The sequence below is a fragment of the Pungitius pungitius genome, chromosome 14, assembly GCF_949316345.1.
Source record: "Pungitius pungitius chromosome 14, fPunPun2.1, whole genome shotgun sequence".
NCBI lineage: Eukaryota > Metazoa > Chordata > Actinopteri > Perciformes > Gasterosteidae > Pungitius > Pungitius pungitius.
Window position 1 is genome coordinate 6,357,849 of NC_084913.1, and position 22,284 is coordinate 6,380,132.

The 22,284-nt window shown below is 49.5% G+C and overlaps 1 protein-coding gene across 1 annotated transcript; it reads right to left on the reverse strand.

The window, feature by feature from the left end:
* Positions 1 to 497: 497 nt before the first annotated feature.
* On the reverse strand, positions 498 to 22,270 carry tmem260 (transmembrane protein 260). The gene is made up of 16 exons (XM_037487282.2): positions 21,832 to 22,270; positions 18,915 to 18,946; positions 17,387 to 17,538; positions 9,631 to 9,808; positions 9,428 to 9,541; positions 9,097 to 9,276; positions 8,932 to 8,972; positions 7,601 to 7,687; positions 6,437 to 6,545; positions 6,066 to 6,238; positions 5,102 to 5,273; positions 4,444 to 4,583; positions 3,751 to 3,927; positions 2,777 to 2,830; positions 2,434 to 2,518; positions 498 to 2,287 (listed from the first exon to the last, which is right to left on the reverse strand). The coding sequence occupies exons 1-16, from the start codon at positions 21,938 to 21,940 to the stop codon at positions 2,027 to 2,029; spliced, it is 2,064 nt and encodes a 687-aa protein (XP_037343179.2). The 5' UTR covers positions 21,941 to 22,270; the 3' UTR covers positions 498 to 2,026.
* Between the last annotated feature and the right edge of the window lie 14 nt (positions 22,271 to 22,284).

Below are 22,284 nucleotides of genomic sequence, written 5' to 3' on the forward strand. Positions count from 1 at the left end.
CCAGCCAGGGAGAGCAGAGGAGATAGGCCCAGTAGCTAAAGCTGTCTTTTCAGCCCCTGCTCCCGCTCGGTCTATCTGAGATACACAGCAAGCGGAGGTGTCGCTTTTCCGCTGGCATTTCGGACAGTATCTGCCTACAGACGGGAGGAGAGGAGAAAAGAAAAACACAAGGGGTATTATCAGGGAGGGATGAGAGCAGCAAAGGCATTTTGTCTTTTTATTCCCCTCCTAAGCCCTGGGCTTTGCTCCCAATCCGATTGGTCGATACGGCCAGGGATGTAAATGAAATGCAAAGAGGAATAAGGCTGGCTTCCCATCTCCAGTGTGTGCGCCCCCCCCCACCACTAAGTCCTCCGCCCCTCTTTCTCTGTCTCACTCAGTCGTGCTCTCTGGGCTGTTTATGGTGTTGGGTTTCTGTCTCTCCATTCACAGACTTGCTGCACTCCCTGTTTCCGTCTCACCCCCTCCTCACTCTGCCTTCCCCCCCCTCCCCTCCCTGCTGCATCCCTCCCCTCTCCCCGGCTGGGCTCACAGCTCTTATCTCCTCAGACGCCCCACATTCCAGCGTTGCCGTGGCTCCCTGCCTGCATCCCTGGTCACGGCGATTCCACGGGTTCCCAGAATCCTCGGCAGCTTGCTGGTTTAGGGTGGGCAACTGACTCTCAGAGGCAGGGGAGAGGGGAGGAACAGAGGGGTTAGGGAAAGACAGGTTGAGAGGGGATGAGAGGGCGGCAGACAAGAGACAAACGAAAAAAAAAACAGTACGAAAGTAAAGTACAAATAACAGGAAGGCACCCAAACAAACAAACATGTGTGCGAGAGGTTCAAACTCTTTGAAAAATATGATCAAAATGATTATATGTTAGGCCTGGTCTATTATGGAAAGAATTATCAAAAATGTGAGAGAGAAAAAAAACAGAATCTTTATTGAAATGTTTGAATCAGTAGAAAAACAGGGTGACAGGTTTCCCTCTGGGGATGAGGAAGTGTTTCATGAACCGTTTCGACAAGAGACCCTTTTCCCCTAAACTCACTTCATGGCCCCATTCAGCGTTTAACCGAGGGCCTGGACACTAAAAACTAAAGACAGTGACTCCGGTCCATTCAATGTCTCTCAAACAACCATCACTGGGGTGAAGGTCCCGTGTGTTGAGATAAATGGGGGGGGGGGGGGTCAAAGGTTGTGGTTGCTCCGCGGGCCCCTCGAATTTGCGTGATTCTGTGCTTCTACGATGATCAAAGTCATCAGTTTATTAACTACGTGTATATGCAGTTGCAACAAAGAAAGGGGCTTGGGTGGAGATTTAGGCATTCACACAAACACAAACACACACACACACACACACACACACACACACACACACACACACACACACACACACACACACACACACACACACACACACACACACCCTCCTGTTAAGAAAAGAAAGAAAAAAATCGATTGAACCCATTAGTTGTTTAAACATTTAAAGGACCATCCAAGATACAGCGGACTGATGTGAGGATAGGGGGCTGCGTGGGTAGTGCTGGTTACGCGCAGTGAGGACTGTGTGGTACAGCACAAGTCTGTCCTAGATTAAACGGCCGCTCTAATCCCCCAATTCTGCCCCCTAATTGGTTTTCCCTCAATCTCGGCCCCGCCATCCTAATGTGAGAAAATGAGAAGCGGAGGAGTGGCGGCGCGTTAAAAGCCGTGAGAGCAGAAGAGGAGAGCAGAGGAAAAAGGAATGAGATGTAACGATAAAGCAATCGAACGGGTGAGTTAGAGGGGAGCGTGCCCGGTCTGATTGGGGTCAGTCGAGGCTGCCTGAAGGTTCATCAAGTGGCAGTTCTCTGTCCCGTGTGTCCTGCTTGACAACAAAGTCCCAGTACATCACCATTCTTCCTGACTCCAAACTCATCTGGAAGTGGAATTTGGCCAAGCCCATTAGGCCCGAAACCTCAAAATCATTGAAGCCTCCCGGAGCGCCGCCTTCCCGCCAGCCACGAGAAAAAGGCCCATGTTGGCTCCCCGTGGGTCGGCCTACGGGCTTCGCCTCGCGCTCCGCCGGAGCTCGTCCCTCTCTTTTAGCAGGTCGGCGATGGCGGAGCGTATGGCGGCCGCCTGGGGATCCGTGGGTTCCTTCTGCAGGTACAGACCAAAGTGGCGGGCGCCGCAGGTCAGCAGGCCGTCGGCGCTGTGGCCCCGGTGGCCTGATCGTAGCAGCCTCTCGCAGGCCAGCGCCAAGTTCTTGTCCCAGTTTGGAGGGTAGTCCGAGTGGGCCTCCACAATCTCCCTGTACAGCTGCCCCGGCAAAACACACACATACAGACAAAGACGCAGTAACAGCGGTTACATCAACAAACAAACAGAATATTTCAGACTTAAAAGTCAGCCCCCTGGTGGTAAAAGACAGCGCCGCCGTGGGGTCAGCGGGGGTCAGAACTCACAGTGTACGACAGCTCCAACAGGCGAGCTTTCCCCTCTCCCTGCATCCTTTCCGCCAGGTCAAACAGAAAGAAAGCCGTCTTCATCCTGCAACAAAGCGGCGCAGGCTCAGGGCTAAGTGCTGGATGGATGAGCCATGCAGATCCACGCTCACAGACGCACCACTCCAGCGCAGTGATTTATGTAGATGCCGCCACCAAATAGAACGTACGTGTAGATGCTCTACCGCACAAGACTGGTTTATGGAGATGTCCCCCCGGCGGGGGGTTAGTATGCAGCATCGTGACGCAGCTTTCTTTTTTTTTTTTATCCACACACCAAAAGTATACGACCTCTTTAAAGTACCTGGCTTGCCACATCTCCTCGTTAGCGACACGCTCCCAGGACGCAGGATGGAAACTGGAAACGGGAAGAGAGGGAAGAATAATATCATTTTTATATGTAAACAGCTTCTGGCTTGTGCACAGTTCCACTCACTCTGAATGATTATTTATGTGAATATATTGTTATAGTTATATACTGCCGGTTTTGATACACTACATATCAATCTTCGCTGCATACGAATTAAACGACTGAGCAACAATAGCAGCAAACACATTAGACATGGAGTAAAACCACATCTCCCCCCTTTTCACTTTGTCGACTGCAAACACTTGACCTCTTCTTCAAAAGAATATTTTAGCAGAGTTCCCGAGCTAATATTTGGCTTGTGGGCGTCGGCAGACACGCTTGTCGTGAGGGTGCAGGAAATAATGTCACAGTATTCAGTCGTGGGTATCTGAGTGAATGAAGGGCTGCTGGCAACAGCAACAGAATACGGAGCTTTGGCTAATTCCACTTTTGACACAGTTATTGACAAAATGCAATGAGAAACTCATTATTTTTCATCTCCAGTCTCATTTCCGAATGCTGAGGGCCCAACGTCTTGCTCGGGTGGAACTCGGACAAAGACACGGATCCCTGCGCTGAGAACAGGAGACAACCCGACCGAGGCCAGCTCTGTGGAGTCTTTGGGAAGGTGACTGAAGGGGGCGACGAAATACACTCATGCAACACTCTCGCGATAAGTGGGTTCATTGTCTTTCTCATGGAACGTTTCTTGTGTCACTGAAAGATCGGTAGTTGTTTGGACAATATGCATAAGCGTTCCTTCCCTGAGAATGACATCATGCGCAGGAAACCTCTCTCTAAATACTGACCCCCATAATGTGGAACCAAACCATGCATCAGGATGAACTTCAGAGTTGTAGAAAATGCTGCACAAGACAGAGAAGATCTCTGCTTTGTGCTGCTGTGCTGCTGTGTGTATGAGCACGCACCTGTTGTGTGGCTCACTCCAGTTGTAGATGTTGCGAGTCCGTTGGGCCCACCGTTCAGGGTGGAACTGCCTCTGCGTCGGCACCAGGTAGTCGCAGACACCCATGGGCCAAAGATAGAAACTGTCTTCCCAACTCGAGTCTCCTTCGGATAGCCCAATGCAGGCGAACACGTGCCTCCTGCAGAAAAAGAAAAGAAATCACAAACACGCTCTGGCTTCCCTTCCGATCACCAAAGACTTGGGCCCTGAGGGTTAATCCAACAGGTCAGAGTTGCCCCACTGGAGAGACTGCCGTGTTGGCTTGGCAAACACTGCCCCCTGGTGGGCTTGGTATTAACGGGTCTCCAGACAGCTTCTCAAGGTAAATTGCTTTTTAGAGGAGTGAGTGATGAGAGCAGAGAGCAGTTCACCAAAGGCTGTTTAAGCAAATCAAGTAGATTAGATGACTTTTGTAGTAAGTCAAACTCCTTTTATGGCCTCATGAGTTCTACGGATTTATCTTCTCCCTGCACCCATCCCACTGATCTCTCAGCTCATTAGATCACCCACTTGTTCCTTTGGCCCATTGTTGCCCTCCCAATTCTTTTCTCTCTCTCTCTCTCTCTCTCTCTCTCCATTTTCCACCCTTCTATCTCTCTTTTCAGACCACCCTTCTATTCTCCTTCGGCTCGGTCCTTGTGACTAAGCGACTTACTGTGTGTTGTGGGACAGAAACTGCTTCAGACTGAAGGTGTCGCTCCCCTCAGGGTGGACTGGATCCCACCAGCGGCCAGGAAAGTGCACCCCAGGGTGGTGCAGAGCATGCTTGGCCACATACCAGGCATATGTCATCATCTGGAGAGAAGAAACAGTACCACCAGCTCTGTTCAATTCTTTGTACCTTTATGATTGGCAGTGTACAATTCATTTCATGGAAAGGGCTCATTGACTATTTTAGTGGCTTTTAGTCCACATTTGAGGTTATAAAAAGTTGTTTTTTTTGAGGATTTTGTCTTCACCAAAGCCCTTGTATAGTAGCATATTATTTACATAATGACTAAATACGAAACTCAGAAAGACTTCCTGGCATCTGACTAAAACGTACGTTATGAATTTCAAGCAATGCCCGATACATTCATAGTAAATTGCCATTTTGTCCAATAATATAATTGGCCATACAAATCTCCCTCCAGTTTTTTTCCTTAACTTAAAACAATTCTACTCTCACTCACTCACTTGTCAACCAAAAGAGACGGATGTAATTTTGTCATGGACCTTATGATTTCAATACCAATGACTCTGTATCAAATATCAAAACTACCATGAGAAAAGCTCGACAAAGACGTAGACGGTGGAGAAATGGCGGCTCTGACCTCCTGGTCGACCAGACGTACATCGGGCCGGACGCCCTCGCAGTAGTACAAGTAGCGCATGGAGTTTCCGGGCAGATCTCCTCTGGTCAGGACGATCGAGTCTGTTGGGACGGAGGCCAGAAGCTCCCTGCCGAACCTCTCGACCACAGCGTTTGTGCTCTGATCGCACTCCCTGAGGAGTAACAAAACACGCACCATCACGCTGTATAATGTCATCAAAACAGAAGCCGTGTTTACTGGAATTTTAAAAAAGGCCGTATGAGTGCATCATTAACACCGCTTAGAAGCGTGGGGTATGTGTACGACTGTGTGTACGTGAGTGTTTGTAGGTGCGCTTTTCAAGGGGCTCTGAGGGTAAGTTGTCAGTGCCCCCGCCCCTTCCTCTCTGCGTGGTGCTCTGGCTGCCTATCTAATCGCGGGGAGACAGGTGTGATGGGTCTGACAGCACAGGCCATGCTCTCCGCTTGATCAAAGCCGCTCAGTGATGGCTGTCTGGCACTCCCCGGCACTACGCTGGTGTAATCTGCCTCCTCGGACAGCTAACATCTCAGACTGAGCTCAGCGAGTGGAATCTATGTGCTAACCGTGGCTCTCTTTAGCCCCTACCATGGGGTGAGCGGAGGAGAAAACTGACATGTGCAGTTCAGACCTGCGGTATGAAGCTCAGAGGAGAAACAAATCAGGTTGACTCAGGGAAAACTTATGCATGGGGATTTCAGAAGGAAGTAGAATGAGGAGAGTTTTTATTCCACTTTAACTTCACTCATCAGTGTTTTCAAAGTAACTTAGGGCACATTTGGCTCTGGCGGAGTTATTGCAACAGGGATACTGTAAAGCAAAACTGATCCCGCAGGTAAATGCATGCAGGTTGTACAGTCTGTACCAAACTCTACAACAAGAGCATCCTGACACAATAGAAGAGCTTGAAATCATTGCAAAAACATGCCATCTCGTTGATGCTCACTTGTGATTGGTGTGCACCATGTGTGCCAGCAGAGCCACGGTGAGGACCCAGCCCGAGGTCTTCCACAACCCCCCACGGCCCAAGCTCCCCTCCAGCACGGTGTGAGTCCGGCTCAAGCCGAGGCCTGCCAGCACGCACAACGCAGCGTCCCCCTGCAGCCAGAAGCGCTCGACCTGCAGGACGCGAGCGAGTAAACGCAGACGAACAAAACCCGAAACTTCCCGTTCCTAGATGTGTGTACACCCTGAGGTATGTAGCCCTCCCACATGTTGAGAATTGAGCGTGAGACTGCAACTCAATAGACAAGTACACATTTAGTCCGGGTGAATGAAAACAATAGAAACACCTAGGCTCAAAGTCTCATGGCTCACCACTCCAAGCAGCAGCGGCCTGCTAATGTCCAGGTTGGCTCTCCAGGCGAAGAACAGCGAGTAGACCAGCAGCGTGGCGGCGAACAGCCCGGACACCGAGCGGCACGCCCTAGGGTAAGAAAAGGCCAGTTGTTCAGTGTACTAATGATTGATCTCATTTCCATCGGGACATATCTAGAATAACATATTATATTGTTTTTATTTATACAGTTTAATCTGTAAAAAAAAAAGGTGTGCTTCTTTTGAATAAGAAAGCATTGATGCGGGGATTGAGATCACAAGCCTGAGAGCGAGCGCACACTCCAGCCCGCTAAGAGGTGCATGATTGATTTTCTAATGCAGACTGAGTCATAATGAGCTGAATCGCAAATTCATTACACTGCAGCTGTAAAATTGACTTACGCGTTAAAAGAGAACACGATACCCTCGTGGCAACAACAAAACGCCATCTAAACCGAAAGAGACACTTTCAAGCCCTAGAAAGTAACTCTTGGTTTCCCTTCAAGCAAATTGATCTGATGGGTCACACTGGCCACAAACACTTTTCTATTCTCTTCACGGTCAGTAACAACAACAAAAAAAATGTTCTGATGTTCTTCCAAACTAAAAGTTCAACTCCATAGTTCAACATTAGGTAAATTAGTATTTGCATGGCTTCCTTCTGGCATCCTATGAAATGACCTTGCTCCTTTTCATCTGTGCGTGTACGCAGCCAAGTTTATCAAAGTGCACCCCAGGAGAGTGGAAGCAGGAGGAGGAGGTGGGGGGGGGGCAGCCAGTGCACTAGAGAGCCAAGGGCTTTGCCAGGCTCTATCAGCTCCGCCCCACAGACCCCAGAAAAGGCACTGCTGTAATTATTGGATCACGCTGCCACATGCAGATGAATACAAGCAGTGCAGTTCCTCGTACACGCAAACACGCTTTGGAAAAATCCAGAATACGCATCAAGCTCTCCCGCTTTGAATGTGGAGCGTTGCGACATCTTGACAGTTAGGTGCCTCGGTGGCTTTTTGTGTTCTCTTTTCCTAAGATCAGCGTTTTGTCAGTGGTTTTGTTCCCCCGGCTTTCACATGCGAGGGATTAGATTTCGGGTTGAAGTGGCTGCTGGGATGTGTCTGACAGAGTTTGGGCGCGTTTCGTGTGCCGGCGTCTCACTCATCCTACCTGTCCCACGAGGAGAGGAGGAGGCCTATTCCCGCCAGCACCAGAGCGGGAAGGGAGAGGTCCTCCAGGCAGTGGTTTAACTGGGCCCTGCACACAGACACACACACTTATATATGACTTACAGTATGTGATGGACACCAAAGACAAGCTCAATTACCCTCGCTGCTATGAGCTCAAGGACACTAATTATCAAACGCCCTCCATCCCCTGTCAAAACAAACTCCCTGGACTGTTTTCTCCTTCATCCAATCGTACTGACAGATAGGAGTGATTGTGTCACACACACACACACACACACACACACACCCCACCCCCCGTTGCCCTGTCCTCTCCTCACAGTGCCTGTCACTCACAGAGCGCTTGCTCAGAGCAGAGAGATAGTTTCCTGCCTCTTCCTTAATACCCATCTCTATTTGACAGCTTATTGAGTCTCTATATCTCCCAATGTACACTATGTGTGAATGTTTTCACCAGCGTGTGTGTGTGTGTGTGTGTCAGCTTCTCCAGTGGGTTTTACGTCTCCAGTGCGACATGCCTGTCATGTTCGCCTCTCTTCCCCATCTTGAAGGTGTGCTTGTCCATCAAGCGGCAGGGGTGATGGGAAAGGGTGGGTGCCTGGCAGAGGGGGGGCTGGTAGTGGGGGGTCTTAAGACGCACATGCACCCCCATCCCGTCAGCTGGAGAAAGATACCACGAGTGGGATGACTGCGCTGGTGGTGGAGGCAAGGGAGGGAATCGGGTGGAGGAGGTGGGGTGCGGGGAAGGATGGGGGGAAGGATGGGGGGGGGGGGGTTTGCTGGAGTGGAAAAATACAATTTCTCCAGCTCTATTGCAGTGTCTGTCATCACAGCTTGTCACGCTTAAACACCAGAGCTGAGTGATCACTTCAAACTGCTGGAGAAACAGAACACAGCGATTTGGCCCTCTAAGCAGGTTCAGTTCTGCTTTGATGGGAGAAAGTGGAATGGGAAGAACAAAAGCTGCTGGGGAGAAGAGGGAGGGGGTGGAGTGGGGGGGGGGGGCAGAGAGAGATGGTCTGCAGAAGTGATTTTGGGCTCTCAGAACAGATTGGAGTGTCTGTGTTAAAACACCAAACCCGTGCAAACAGCGTGTTTGGCACCTCCATCTGTAGAACCAGGTGTGTACTCTGTTAAAAGGGTTGAATTCCGCTGCATTGTGCCGTGTGTGTGAGGGTGTAATGACGTTCTTTTTGGGGGTTTATTAATATCATATCCATCTCGGTTAACCAGCTGACTCAAATTCAAAATATCGTATTAATAGCTTTGTTTAGTATTTAAAAACCATAGAAGGGGAAAAAAAGGCCCACTCACTTTAGCATTGAGGTCAGGTTTACAGGGCTCTCTGTCTTTGCCTGCAAAACATAAAAATAAATGCAATGACAACATTAAGTATACAATGCGACATGTACGAACTAATAGCAAACAATGAAAAAACAAACAAATCTGTCGGTTGTTGTATTATAAATATATACGGACCAGACTGAAGGTGCCATATTCAGCCCGCAGCAGGTGTGTTAGGAGGCCTGACGGCGTGGTCTGATCCCCCCAGCTCCAACGGGCCGCGTTGAGGAAGGAGGAGACGGGCAGGTAGACATACGGCAGGAAGCCAGAGAAGAAACACGCTCCCAGAGACACAAGGCCGCGCAAATTCAGCTCCTGGTGACGTCGTGTGGAGGAAAAATGTTCTCAACTTTCTGGTATTTTCCAAAATGCAAGTAAACATCCCAAAAGTTTTAAAACTTTGAAGCCAGTATGGAGAACGGCGAGTGCCTGCTTTAAAGAGGGTTTGACAAGAAAAGACTCTTACCGCGAGGGAGTGAAGTCGGTGAAGGACCCAGGGAATGATGAGCAGCACATACAGCACCAGGGTGTGCTGGTTACAGAGCCCCAGGCCACAGCAAAGGGCTCCCACGTGTGCAATCTGACCAAGTTGAGCGTTTTAGTTCAACTTGAAGGGACCTTAACGACGCATCTCCGGGAAATTATCAGAGGGGGCTGGAAGATATTTACCTTCCGCCTCCGGGCGGCGTTCTCGGCACGGTGGAAGCTGGCAGTCAAGAAGAAGAGCAGGCCGACAAAAAGGTTGTTGAGGGCAAAGACCTCCGCCACCACGGACCACTGCCAGCTCAGCCTGGACGCGGCGAAGAGGCCTCCCGCCAGCACTGCTCCGGGGCCGGGGCCCTCCAACCTGAGGGCGAGATAAGGGGGACGCCTTCATGATGACGAACAACAAACCCAGGTAAATATCACATCAAAACCTTCCAATCAAAGGGAACAATCCGACACCGCAATAATAATGAATGTTATTTTCTCCAAGCCACACTTGCTAAGGTTTTCTATTCTATTTTTATTTGATCCAAGTTACACTTTTCTGAGAGGTCAAAAAAAAAAAAAAGAAAAGTCAGCAGCTTCCCGCAATTAGCTTTTATTTTTGCCATAACAAAAGCTTCCGCTTCCCTCAGACTAATTTAAGGGGCCCATTATAATCTTCCCTTGACCCAAGTTTGCTTCTTGGACAAGACCTTGAAAAACACCCGGTGAATTTGGGCCATTCACACATGAAGAGGACTCCCTCCCCTGGAGCAGACCGACACAGAGAACCACCGTGCTGGAGATAGCACTTTATCCTCAGCTTCTTAAATATAATGTGCACACAAAAGTTCCTCCTCTCCTCTCCTGTACGGTCTCCATCTCCTTGGCTGTAATTGAAGCAAACTTGGGATAATCTGTCATACGCTAAGACCCACCACTTACTAAAATGAGAGACAGAGGGGAGGGGGAGAGGGAGAGGGAGGGGGGGAGGGGAGGAGGGAGGGGGGCGACAAATGGAGGGGGAGAAGGGAAAGAAAAGAAAAATAGTGCAGAGAAGTGTGCGTTAAAGGCGTGAGGCAGTGTGCGGGATAAGGGATGAAATGTAGAAAGGGGAAGAAAAAAAGTTCAAGAGAGAGAGAGAGGGGGGGGGGGGGGGGAAGAGAAAAGAAAAATAAAAAAAAAATAAAAAGCAGCCCCGGTCCCCGGCACGCTGGCTCTGAAATATGAGCAGGCTCGACAATTAGGGAAGTCAGGCAGTATGGCCCTTTCCGCCATTGTGTGGAGTGGCTTAGAGTCCTCATCAGCCTATCAGCTAACTGACAGGCAGAGAGCTGCTCTATTCAGCACCGCAGATACAAGCTGCAGGCCAAACGGCTGCCAGGTCCCTTATGACCCCACAATCCCTTGCCGGTGACAGCTTCAAGCTCCATAGCAAATTAGGCGCTCTCACATTACAATCGCAGAAGACAGATTCCATTAACGGTATCTGAAATTGAGTAGAGAGCAGGCCCGTTATCAGACCTGACTCATAAGCACCGCCATTAATCACAAGGCATGATACCATTTATACATTTCCAGCTCTCTGCCTGCCGCTGTGATAGTCAGCCACAAAAGGCCTGATGAGACTTAGGCTAGGGGAACAATGGCGCTTTCTGAGGAAAGCGCGGTAAATCAGAAAAAAAAGGAGAGCGAGAGCAGGGGAGAAAAAAAGAAATAAAAAAAATCATGCTTGCTGACTACTTCCCCTTTTTTTTCTTGAGTCTTCTCTCTCCTTCCCTCCACTATTTTTTTTCCTCTGTGTTCACTGTGAGGCGAGCTTGGTGAATGAATATGTATATTTGTGTGTGTGTGTGTGTGTGTGTGTGTGTGTGTGCACTTAGCAGTGGGTCTTAATAAGAGATAGCAGTCTTTCTCACTGCACCCGCTCCAGGAATTAGTTGTAACTTGAAGGAAGGCTGAAGAGGGAAGGGGGCAGATGGGGACTTTTGTTGAGGTGCAGAGACCCCCCGCACCCATAATTCTACCTCCATGCATGTCAATTAACCCGTGGCTCATGGACCTAGCAGGGGGGTTGGGGGGGGGGCTGATTTGGGGGCAGTGCCACATGCACCCACAACAGAGCCGGGGATCCACGTACGAGGTTGTTACACCGAGTGTCTCCCTGGAGACTCGTCTGATAGAACACACACACACACACACACACACACACACACACTCCTGCTCTTTAACTTCTTTGCTCTCCCCGAGTGCCTTTACAGATCTCTCCGTCAGTGTGCAGGAGCCCAGTGACGGCGCGTGCGGTGCAGGCAGTAAATGACCTGTCTGTCTGCGCGGGACCACCTGGGCCCCAGTCAGCCCCCTCTGCCCCCCCCCTCCCTCCCCAGCTTGTTCTCCGGGGCTGCTCCCTAGGCGCTGGGATAAAGCGGGACACGTAGTGACACCAGTGTGGCCGCGTTCCCCGTGCTGTTAGATGCTGTGGCTCAGTGACGGGGGGCGTGGTTGGGATGCGGCAGAAGAATGAGGGGTTATTCTAGTGTCATCACTGGGTAATTAAGCCAAAGACAAGCGGCACGCGTGGAGCCGGAAATGAAGCAAGAAAAGGGTTAATGACCGTTGTTTAGGAAAGAAAGTTACACATAATAAAATGTAACTTTTTTTTGCTAGAATCTCATAAAAGGACTGAAAATGGTCAAATAGAAAATGAAACCGTACAAAAATGTAATACAAACTACTGTCTGAACAGAAAGATGAAGAGGTAAAAAGAAAATGAATGCCCCCCCCCCCACATCCCCTTCAAGGACACAACAAAAGCGCAGTACAATCACTTTGTGTCAAAGTGGGACCTGCCTCGGTTCTACAGTTCGGGCCAGCACCACTTCGTCTGAGCTAAATAACAGAAAGCCGACACCAGCAGAGGCTCCACAATGGAGCCGGCCAACGGAGGCACTGTCACACATCATCCCCCCCGCCCCCCCCCCCCCCGGGGGGGGACAGACAATACCACGGCTGTGCCATCGCGGATCAGCGCCGCACTGTTCTCTAACCAGGCGGCAGTGGCGCTGGAAAAGAATCACACATTCCTGAAGAGGGAAGAGCGCCCCGGAGACGAGGTGGCCTGCTCGGGCGGAGGTTTCCAGCTGGCCCCCGCTCGCACCCCGGGGGCTCTCCTCTGGCAGGGGCACCGGGCCGGGTACTTAGCAGCCATTATGTGACAGTGAGCGTCTGGTGCACTGCTTTGACATTTCAAAGCCAAGCGGCGTTTGATACACACGTTTAAGCTTTTGAATAGAATGAAGTACTTTTGGTGCATGCGTCATAAAAACCAAATACTAAAAATACCTCAGAGGGTTTTAAAGTCAGTCAATGTATGTATATCATTAAATATATGATCATTTTGGGGTTACAACATAGTATATATATTTTTTTTCAGCGAAATAATTGATTGCAATGACAAATTTGTATTTTTGCATAAAATTCCTTTCTTACCAGTATAGTATTATTACCCAGTTGTTTTTACTTTGAATTTTTGGAACTACTAAATGAATGCTTCTACTTGTTTGTATGAAGTCGTTTTTTATATTTCTAAATCTTTTGGTAAATTATCATCCAAAAGAACCATGACGAGAAATAATATACTATTATATTAATATAATATAATTATTATTATTAGGTTAATAAATAAAAACTAGCATATTTTTAGTTATTTCCCAAGAATAATTGTTGATAATAACTGACTTTAAAAAACGCATATTTAAAAGATGTGCTAATCTTCAGCACGTCACCAAACCGGCCACTTCCCCGTCTGTCCCGCCTCATCCCGTGTGCAAAGAAGAGGCCGTCTGGACAGAGCGGAGGGTAAATAAGGACCCTGGTACGCCCCCCCCCCCCATCTCCCCATCCTCCTCCCCCTCCTCCAGGGGAGAGCTCCAGCGCTCCAACCGCGTATAAAATTAATCACCACAATTCTGCTCAAACAATGCAGCCACTCCCATGACAATTTCTCCCAGAATGCCATCTTAATCTCCCCCCAACACACAAAAATTACAGGGAGAGTATAAGAAAAAAAACAATTTACAAAAACCCTGTGTTTAAGCAATTCACTGAATGCCATTTTTATTGCTGCTTTTTGCTCAACAGAGTCATTAGGCACACACCAGTGATACATAAATGTTGCTGTATAGATTCCATTAACTAATTCTGGGTGAATTGTAATTGCCGAGTCTGATCCGTCTCCGTGCCTGGTGCCTTATTAAGACTGCCTGTGGTGGCTGAATGTAATATTGACGTCCGAGGCAGACACAATCTCGAGCCCACGGGCAAAAGGAATATTAAACTGGTACTGTATTCTGCAGTCTATCTAGCCCTCTTCCTCCTCCCTCCTCCTCCTCCTCCTCCTCCATCCCCATCATACAACCAGTAATGAGGAAATAACATCTTCATTAGACATCTGTTTAACTGTATTAGAGGATGAGTCCTGGGGGAACCATTGGTCATGCTGAGGATGGAGGGGGGGGGGGGGGGGGGGGGGGGTGGTTGGGGGGGGGTAAAGGAGGCCTGTTGGACTACAATGTGAAGGATGAGATACAGCAGAAATGGAACAAAAGGTCCAGAGATTCGGGCCTTTTAAAAAGACAACAGTAAAACGGTCGTCTGCATTTTCCAGAGAAAATAGGGATGGGCGGGTTTTCTGTCGTTTAATCTGACCCGAGTAGATACAAGAGGAGCGGGGGGGGAGGGGGGGGGGGGGGGGCAGGGGGGCAGAACATTACCCAAGAGAACTCAGCTGTTTCCCAGGAGAAAAACAACATCCCTACACACATTGCCCCTGACATGACCCCACCAAGTTACATGCACCCCCCCCCCCCCCCTCCCCCACTCCTGTGGAAAAACAACCCACCTGGGCGAGGAGGGGTGGCGCCACCAGGACCATATGGTGACAGTCCTTATAAGGAGCTTGGGGGGAGGGAGGGGGGGGGGGAGACACAGCACAAGGCAGGGGATGGCACCACGCCCACCCTCCGGTCTGCTACGGTATCGGCCCGTGCCACGTGGGCCTCTTGGAGGGGGGGGGGGGGGGGGGGGGCTCTCGCAGGTGTGCATTGTGTTTGGAGAGACGCAAGGGGAAGGGGACACCGGCACGTCCGGTGCACCTCAACGGGCGCCCCCCCCCCCCCCCCCCCCCCGTTATGCAATCGAACAAAAAAAGTGCTGATGACGGGAGAGTTTTGATTTTTTTTTAGCGCTCCGGCGGCTGTCAGCGCGCTAGCGTGTCTGCTCCGGGTTCCTCGGGATAAGCCCGGGAATGGAGAGAGATCCTTCCCCGGTAGCGGAGATTCAGAGCAGCTTTGGCAGATAAACTGTGAAACGAGAGAGAGCACAAAATCCCGGGCCGTCTGGATTATCCCGCTGTGAAGGGTGCATTCCCCCCCGGAGGCTGGCGGCCGAGGCCTTTGGCGTACCACCGGGGGGGGGGGGGAAGGGGGGCAAAGGGTTTCTCTCTCCGCCAACCTAGTGCCACCGATGGTCATCGGCGCTACGTCCTGCCTCCTCAAAGGCTCGTCAGGGCCGCGGTGTGGACAACACAACAAGACATACAATTTGGCCATCAAACCTCGTGACCGCGCCAAAGAGCGCTGGAATTGACAAATCAAAGGGAGGCTAAGTGCTGCGTTTAAACGTATGCAAGCGAGAGAAGTGGCTCCCAAGCCTATCAACTTACATTCCCCCACATTAAACACGGCAATCGGGCCGACTCGTTTAAATTGATACATCAAAGGCCTGCCATGTTGGGTATACTCCAGATGAATTTCAAGGTCTTACAATTTACTATTTGAGAGAACTGCCTTCGAGTACCCGTATTAACTTCAATACATTTTGCCATCTGAAAATAAACCACACAAAGCGATGATTTGTTTGCGGGGGAGAAAGTCTACTTCTCAGCTGAGGCAAACCTAAAAATAAGTTTATAAAAGTTTTTTAAAGGGACAAAAAAACGACTGAACACATCAGGACTTAATAATGTTGGGAAAGGACACCAGCATCACAGCGCTGACAGAAGGTAACAACGGGGGTCCGCTTTGGGCTGGAATCCGTGTGGTGGTCAAAGCACCCAATGCCCTCTGTGGCAGAACCCAAATGAGAGGTCTTAACCGTGTGGAAATCCCACTCTCACCCTTTTGAACTTGTGCCCTCCCCAGTACCCCTCACCAGTCTGCCAGCTGATCCACAGCCACAAGCCCATCCCAAAGTCGGCCCTGAGCAGATAATGACTAAAACCTTTTATGCTTATTTTTCAAATTGAAAGCTTAGATTATACGTTCATACTTAAGAGCTTACATGGTGTGACTGTGTACTCTGGCTGAAGTCCCCGCTACCCATCATCCCTTTTTGAGTAGTGGGTGGGGTTGGAGGTCCTCATAATGACTTTTTAGTTGACCACAATCCAAAATTGGATCTAAATCCCCAGAGATTACAAACAGGGCTGCAGCTAACATGCACTTTGTGTGCCAAATATCCCCCAGACTGCATGGATATTTCCTGGCCTCAAAATAACTAACTGTAGACGTCTGGCGAGGGTTCCTCAATCCTCCACTTGACTGGTCACTCAAATGTATTAAGACAAGTGGGGCAGTGCAGATACAAAGCCCAATAGACGCACCACCCCCCCTCTCTTTATTCTTTTACTGTCATATCCTTGTAAGAGTGAGTAAGAGTTTTCATTCATCTCAGAGAAGCAGTAAGGCCCTCGCCGTGTCTCAGAGGTGAAAAGACACCGATGCTGGTACTCTGGACCACCTGCCACCTAGCAAACAAGCACACAGGAAGCATAGGCCCAGTGCTGAGCACCTGGGAGCACACAGAGCCCCATTTTGCCCCCCCCCCCCCCCCGCCCCCCACCACCACAACTGGGTCCTCGCAGCGTGCCAAGGCGGGACCAAATGACATCATATTCCATAATTCCTATTCTGGAAGAGTAAATTACAGGTATAGGAAATGCTTGGATGTGCCCTGGTGTGCATTAACGGTGACAAAGGGGCAAAAAGGTTGACACTAAGCCGCCACCAACAATGCCATGTGGGAAATGACTAAGATCAGCAAAAGGGCGATGTAAGGTACAGTCCCGCCAACCGCGGGGGATAAACACACACAAAGAGGGAAGGGGTAAAGTACCCCTTACACGACGGGGTCAGCAGCGGGCGAAACTGCGGGGTGGCGGAACGAGGGCCCACGCCGGGGACCGTGGACCGTGCTCACGGCCGAGCAGAGGGGGAGCAGGTCGGAGAGAGAGAGAGAGGAGAGGGAGGAGCAGAGTTAGCTATCCTGTTCCTTCAGACCCGGGAGGCGAGAAGGGGGAGATAAGAAATCGTGCCGTGTCAGGATTGGGAGCATGCTGGGCATTGGGGGGAGTGTGTGTGTGTGTGTGTGTGTGGCGGGGCGCAGAAGAACAGGGACGAGGATGTGGGGGTTGGAGGGCGCGATAATTGTGATATACATACACACGCGCACGCACGCTCGCAATGGGTGGCTGATGGGTAAACAGGCGGGGCAGGGTGGTGGGAGGGGGGGGGGGGGGGGGGGGCGAGCGGGGCTGGGCTGGGCTCTGCTCCTGAATACCGAACAGAGGATCAGGGACGAGGCTGTCGGGATCCAAAACTACCGGCCTCTGCTCCAGACAGCATCGAGAGGCAAAGCGTCAGTAGGGGAACGGTTGAAGACCCCCTCCTGTCCAAAAGATGTCTTCCCTTCCCTGGAACGTTTGACTTTTTGCCACACGGATCGGTGCATGCGCAGAGGCTGTCTGCAAAAGAAAAGCATCTCTGTGCTTTTCCGAAATCTAAATTTGAAACATGCACACACAAGCCCGCCTGTCTGGGTGTTATTTTTACTGAAGCAGGAATAACACAAATACGACAAAAAAAAAATCGTCTTGGAAGAGAGCATTTCATGTGCCTACCTGCAGACAGTAAGGCAGAGGGTGCCAGAGGCTGCAGCCCCCAGCAGGCTGCTCATCAGGTTGACACTGTGAGCCGGGGAGAGTGAGGGCAGAAGACACATAGCCAGACGAGCGAGCAGGGTAAAGACGGGGTATCCTGGAGGATGGGCCACCTGAGAACAGTGAGAGACAGAGCATGACGCCATGAGAGACACAGCTTCAGAGGAACAGCGAGGTAATGCCTCACTTGATGTTGCTCCTTATGCTGATAAGATGCTGAGGAGTGAAGAGGTGACCAGGAAGTACGATGTGTTAACTTCACTTGTCCCCTGGTTTCCCCTTAGTGGGAAATCCAGTTGCTCTTCTGCCCTCGATGTGCTGTAGAGCTGCAGTTATGGAACAGACCCGAACCCCCACGGGCCTGACGACAAGCCCACTGCTATGGCGCCCTTCTCCCCCTCTCGTTCTACTCCTCGCTTCTTTTTTTCTTTTTCCCAAGGACAGTGCAGCTCCCAAAAAGCCTGTGGGGCAACACGTGGTGCTCGCCAGCCCCCCACAGCCCCTCAAACCACATCCAAGTCACAGCCACTCTCGCCAGAGGGAGGAGGGGAGTGGGGGGGGGATCTCAGCGATCACAGCAATTAGCCTCCACCCAGATAAGGGCTTCAGTCATTAAACACAGACTCATTCCCTGGCACAGATAACACGAGGCACGCAGAAGGGGGGGGGGGCTCCTCAAATGGGCACGGAGCTGAAAGGTGAGGGCGCTACTCCCTCACTGCTCTCCTGGGGACACGGCGGGGGCTCCTCGGGTTGCATTCAAACGTGGACACGACCCCCACCCAAATCGGAGGGATGGGGAGGGAACAGCGCTATGGGTGCCCGAGGAAGTCAAGGTAGCGTGAGAGAATAACTGAAAATGAAAGAAAGACCGCAGGACCACATGTGGGACGGACATGCAGCAGAGGCAAATCTGGGAGGGTAGTGGGGGGGGGGTCGGAGGCCACAGGTAGCAATGGGGAGGCGGAACTCTGGAGCTCTTTCGGATCTGGAGGAGGGGGCAGCGGCTCTAACGAGGAACTGCGAGGCCCCGGGGGAGGCCTGGAAGGCCACACGGACCGCAGCACTAACGGCAGGATTACTGGCATAGTGACACCGACACAGCCTCCCTAAAAGGATCACAGCAGCGTAATAAACTTTATTAAATAATAAAACTTATTATAACTGTTAACCCGATTTAGTTCATTCTTCCCGGCTTACACACACACACAAAAAAAAGAGGGGTGGATATAATAAGCCTTATACCATACATAAGGCAAAGCCTACAAAAGCCATCGCCTTACCATTGACTTTAATTGGATTGGATAAACGGGTTGCAAATGATGGCATTCTCTACTTGCAACTTAGTAAAATAAGTGTATAGAAAAGAAGGGGGAAACCTGTGGACTGAAAGTAAATTAATCTGCTTTCTGCCCGTGCTTAATTAAACTTCCTTAATGCTTATAAGAGTTAATGAGTGAATTGATTAAACAATACAGCTAATACTTACCCCCAGCTCACAAGCAGTGGTGATCAGCTCTCCTGTGGAAGAGAATAGGGGATGAAATTAATGTAAACCCAATAATTATTATTAAGGGAGACAAGTCTGCCCCCAAAGTTTTCCCAAATCAAATACTTGCACTGGGGTTTTGCATTAATTTGCCAGGATCAAAACCTACAAATCTTCCCAGTGTGACATTTCCTAAGAGGCGCGCTCATTCTCTTCATCTCTCGCTTCTCCCCTGATGCCCGCCTCCCCGTCTCCAGCACGTGCACACAGATATAAACACACACACACACAAAGCGGGCGACTCCCTCTCCAATGCTCTGTCACACAAAGACAAAGATATGCTGATCTGAAAATAATGCTTCCAGTCCCATCCTCCCCGTGCGTCGGGGTCCTTTTGCTTCCTCTTTCCTCTGCCGCTCTACGTGCCTCCCTCTCCTGCTCCCACACTGCCGATGCCTCAATGTCTCCATGAGTCCGTTGGGCACAAACAGAAAGGCGACGTCGGTGACAGTCACAGAATGAGGTAAGCTGTAAAAATAAGAGCCCAATTGCACAATTTTTTGACAAGCTCTGTGTGAGGCGCAACACAAAGTGAAAAGAAAAAAGCCCCAACAGCTATTTGAGGAAGCTTTAATGTATCTGGGCACAAACCCATTTGTGCTAGAATACACCCAGAGCGTTTCAAATTATACTGATTTCTCACCCAATGTTTGCATCTCCCACTCATGGAAATTGAAATTTGGTTCAGATTAAATTACATTGATTAATGTTTAAGGGTTCGAGACAGCTCCCTCTACTGGTGCTAGATGGTTACTAATCTCATCCATCCAATACAGCCAATTAAGCAGCGGCCTTGTTTCCTCCATCAGCACTCAGTCAGTGTAGGACCGGCATTCAAGTAAGACGCCCTAGTAAATTTAACACAAAATTGCAAATGGGTTGATTAGCTTTTCAAGTAAACAATTAAAATAGCATCAGTTATTTTCTGGAGTGTTTCTGTCGGTTCAAAATAAACATTTGAAGAGCACCGACCTGATGCAGCACCCGTATAGAACAGAACGGCTGAGTTTCAGGTGGCGTTGGCTGAATCACGTATTTTGCCACCTTGCCGATACAGTGAATTGTTATGCCTAAATTTCTGCCACATGCGGAGCCCTCACTCGTATCACTCTAATGGACCATGAAGTCAGAACTCCTGCACCTGCACAGCTTAAATGTGTTCTCAGCTCCATTTCACCTGGCATGAGCCGCCAGCTAGCTACCAGCCATCATTTTACATCACACTTTCTCATCCCTCATCAATTTCACTCATTTTCCCTCCGTGGTGACACACTTTTACACCATTCAACGCAGAAAAAAAACTCAAACTTATACGGAGGCAAAACATCAATCTCAGTGCCACAGAGATGCAGGTTCTGCAGCCCCAATACTAAAAAGGGAAAATATCGACTCAACGGGGTAGCAGCACGGGTGCCAATAGTCTTTGTGATAGTGGAGCATGGGCACCCACACCAGTCTTCCCATAATCCCCATCATTTCCACACTGCACATTCCTAGACAACAGCGTACCCACAGGGCTGTGCTCAAGCCTCTCCAGGGCCCATCACACCTAAAGAGATTAGGACAGAGAGACGGAGACCTGGAGAATTCAGGAGGGTGTTCAGCTGGCACTATCAGAGCGGGCATCCTGCATGGTCCCTAAACACTGTGGAGAAGGGGCTGGCCATTTTTTCAAAAAGGAACTGTTGGCGAGGCAGCAGCTCAACCAGCGGGGCCACTCGGCGCTCCGATTGCCTGCTCCCTCCTCGTCTCTCCTCGCTCATCACTGGCCGAGCTTTTCACATGCTTGCTTTCTGCAGAATGAGAATTCCCCTCCACAGCAGCTTGCGTGCCAGAGCAGTGCAAACCTAACAAGCGCAGCCTTCATGCCCTCCAGTCCACATTTACTAGTTTGTAACCTTGCTATCACTTCCAAACACTGTTTGTAATTGTGCAAGGCACTCCTTTATAAACTGCATTACACAAATTTAGTAAAATTTGCTGGCCTACAACATAGGAAGGTACGGAGTGAAATGCATTTGGGACCACTGGTGAGGCCGCCCAGTTATTTATAAATCTGCACACACATAATAAAAAATGTTTAAAAAAATGAAGCAACATAAAGGCCGTGGACTATAATTTGTCATTACAAACGGTGTCTATATTACCTGCCGTGGTCGTGGATCAGGTAAAAATAAATGCTTTACTATTGTTTTCCCCTTGTGGCTTCTGAAGAAAGAACGGCAAAAGTTATTTAAAGGATATTTTTTTCAAATATGTAAAAAGGGATTATTTCAACAGTCAACGTCTTTCCAAGAAATAGAAAAACTGTGTTTGGATTTAGTGCTGAAGTAAGTTTTGGATCAAGTGGTCAAAGCTAATATTGTGATAATTATTAAGGCATGAACTCACCTTCAAATTTGATATAGATTTTTATGTTTCCAACAATCTACTTGATCATAAAGTAAGACTGAATTCCTTCTGAAAGCAGCATCTACATTTTGTCTTTGAGTTGCAATGATCGCGCACGTAAAAAAAGAATTACACCTCTTTTTATTTACCAGAAATGTTCGATTAGGCGGTATCTGTATTTACTTCTTTATTTAATTCTGCCTTCATATTCATATCAATTCAATAGACTTTAATCGTATGAATGCATTAGTGTGTTTATGTATGTATGTATGTATGTTTTGAAGGCTTTTGTTTTCTCATATCGTCAGAAGTGTGGGCTTTTTTAAGCCCTTCCAAGTACCACGGACAGCACCCGTTCAGCTGCTGCAGCTAGCGCCGCAGCTAAAAGGCGCCACGCAATTGGTTGCCTGGCGACACGGCAGAGTCACATGACCAGAGGAGCGTGAGCTAGCTGGCTAGCACCAACCTGAGTCTCCACCGGGAACCGTTCTCTGCACACATGGCACGTACAGAGCGGCCACAAAGGCAGCAGTCGTGCCCGACAGTATCCAGCTTGTCCTCGGATCCGTTGGCATTGTTTCTGGATAAATCGTGGCTGTGTTCGAACAACTGCCAGTTTCAACTATTTAACGTTAGCTAGCTAGATGCCGTTAGCAGATAGCTAGCGTTAGCATCATAATCGACTGTGTACCTAGCATCCATCAATTAGGGTCTGGGAGCTGCAAAGAGAACCGTCCGCTACTAGTTACATGAACACCGAACCTAGTCGAGAGCTGAGAGTTTGTTTTGTATGACACCTAGAAAATATCTGACTTAACTTTACGTTCGTATGCAGTGCAGCACAATAGTTAGCGTTAGCTAAAATGAAAAGCTTCTGTTCCCGGTGAAACGCAGCTCAGTTCACGCCAACGACATAAAC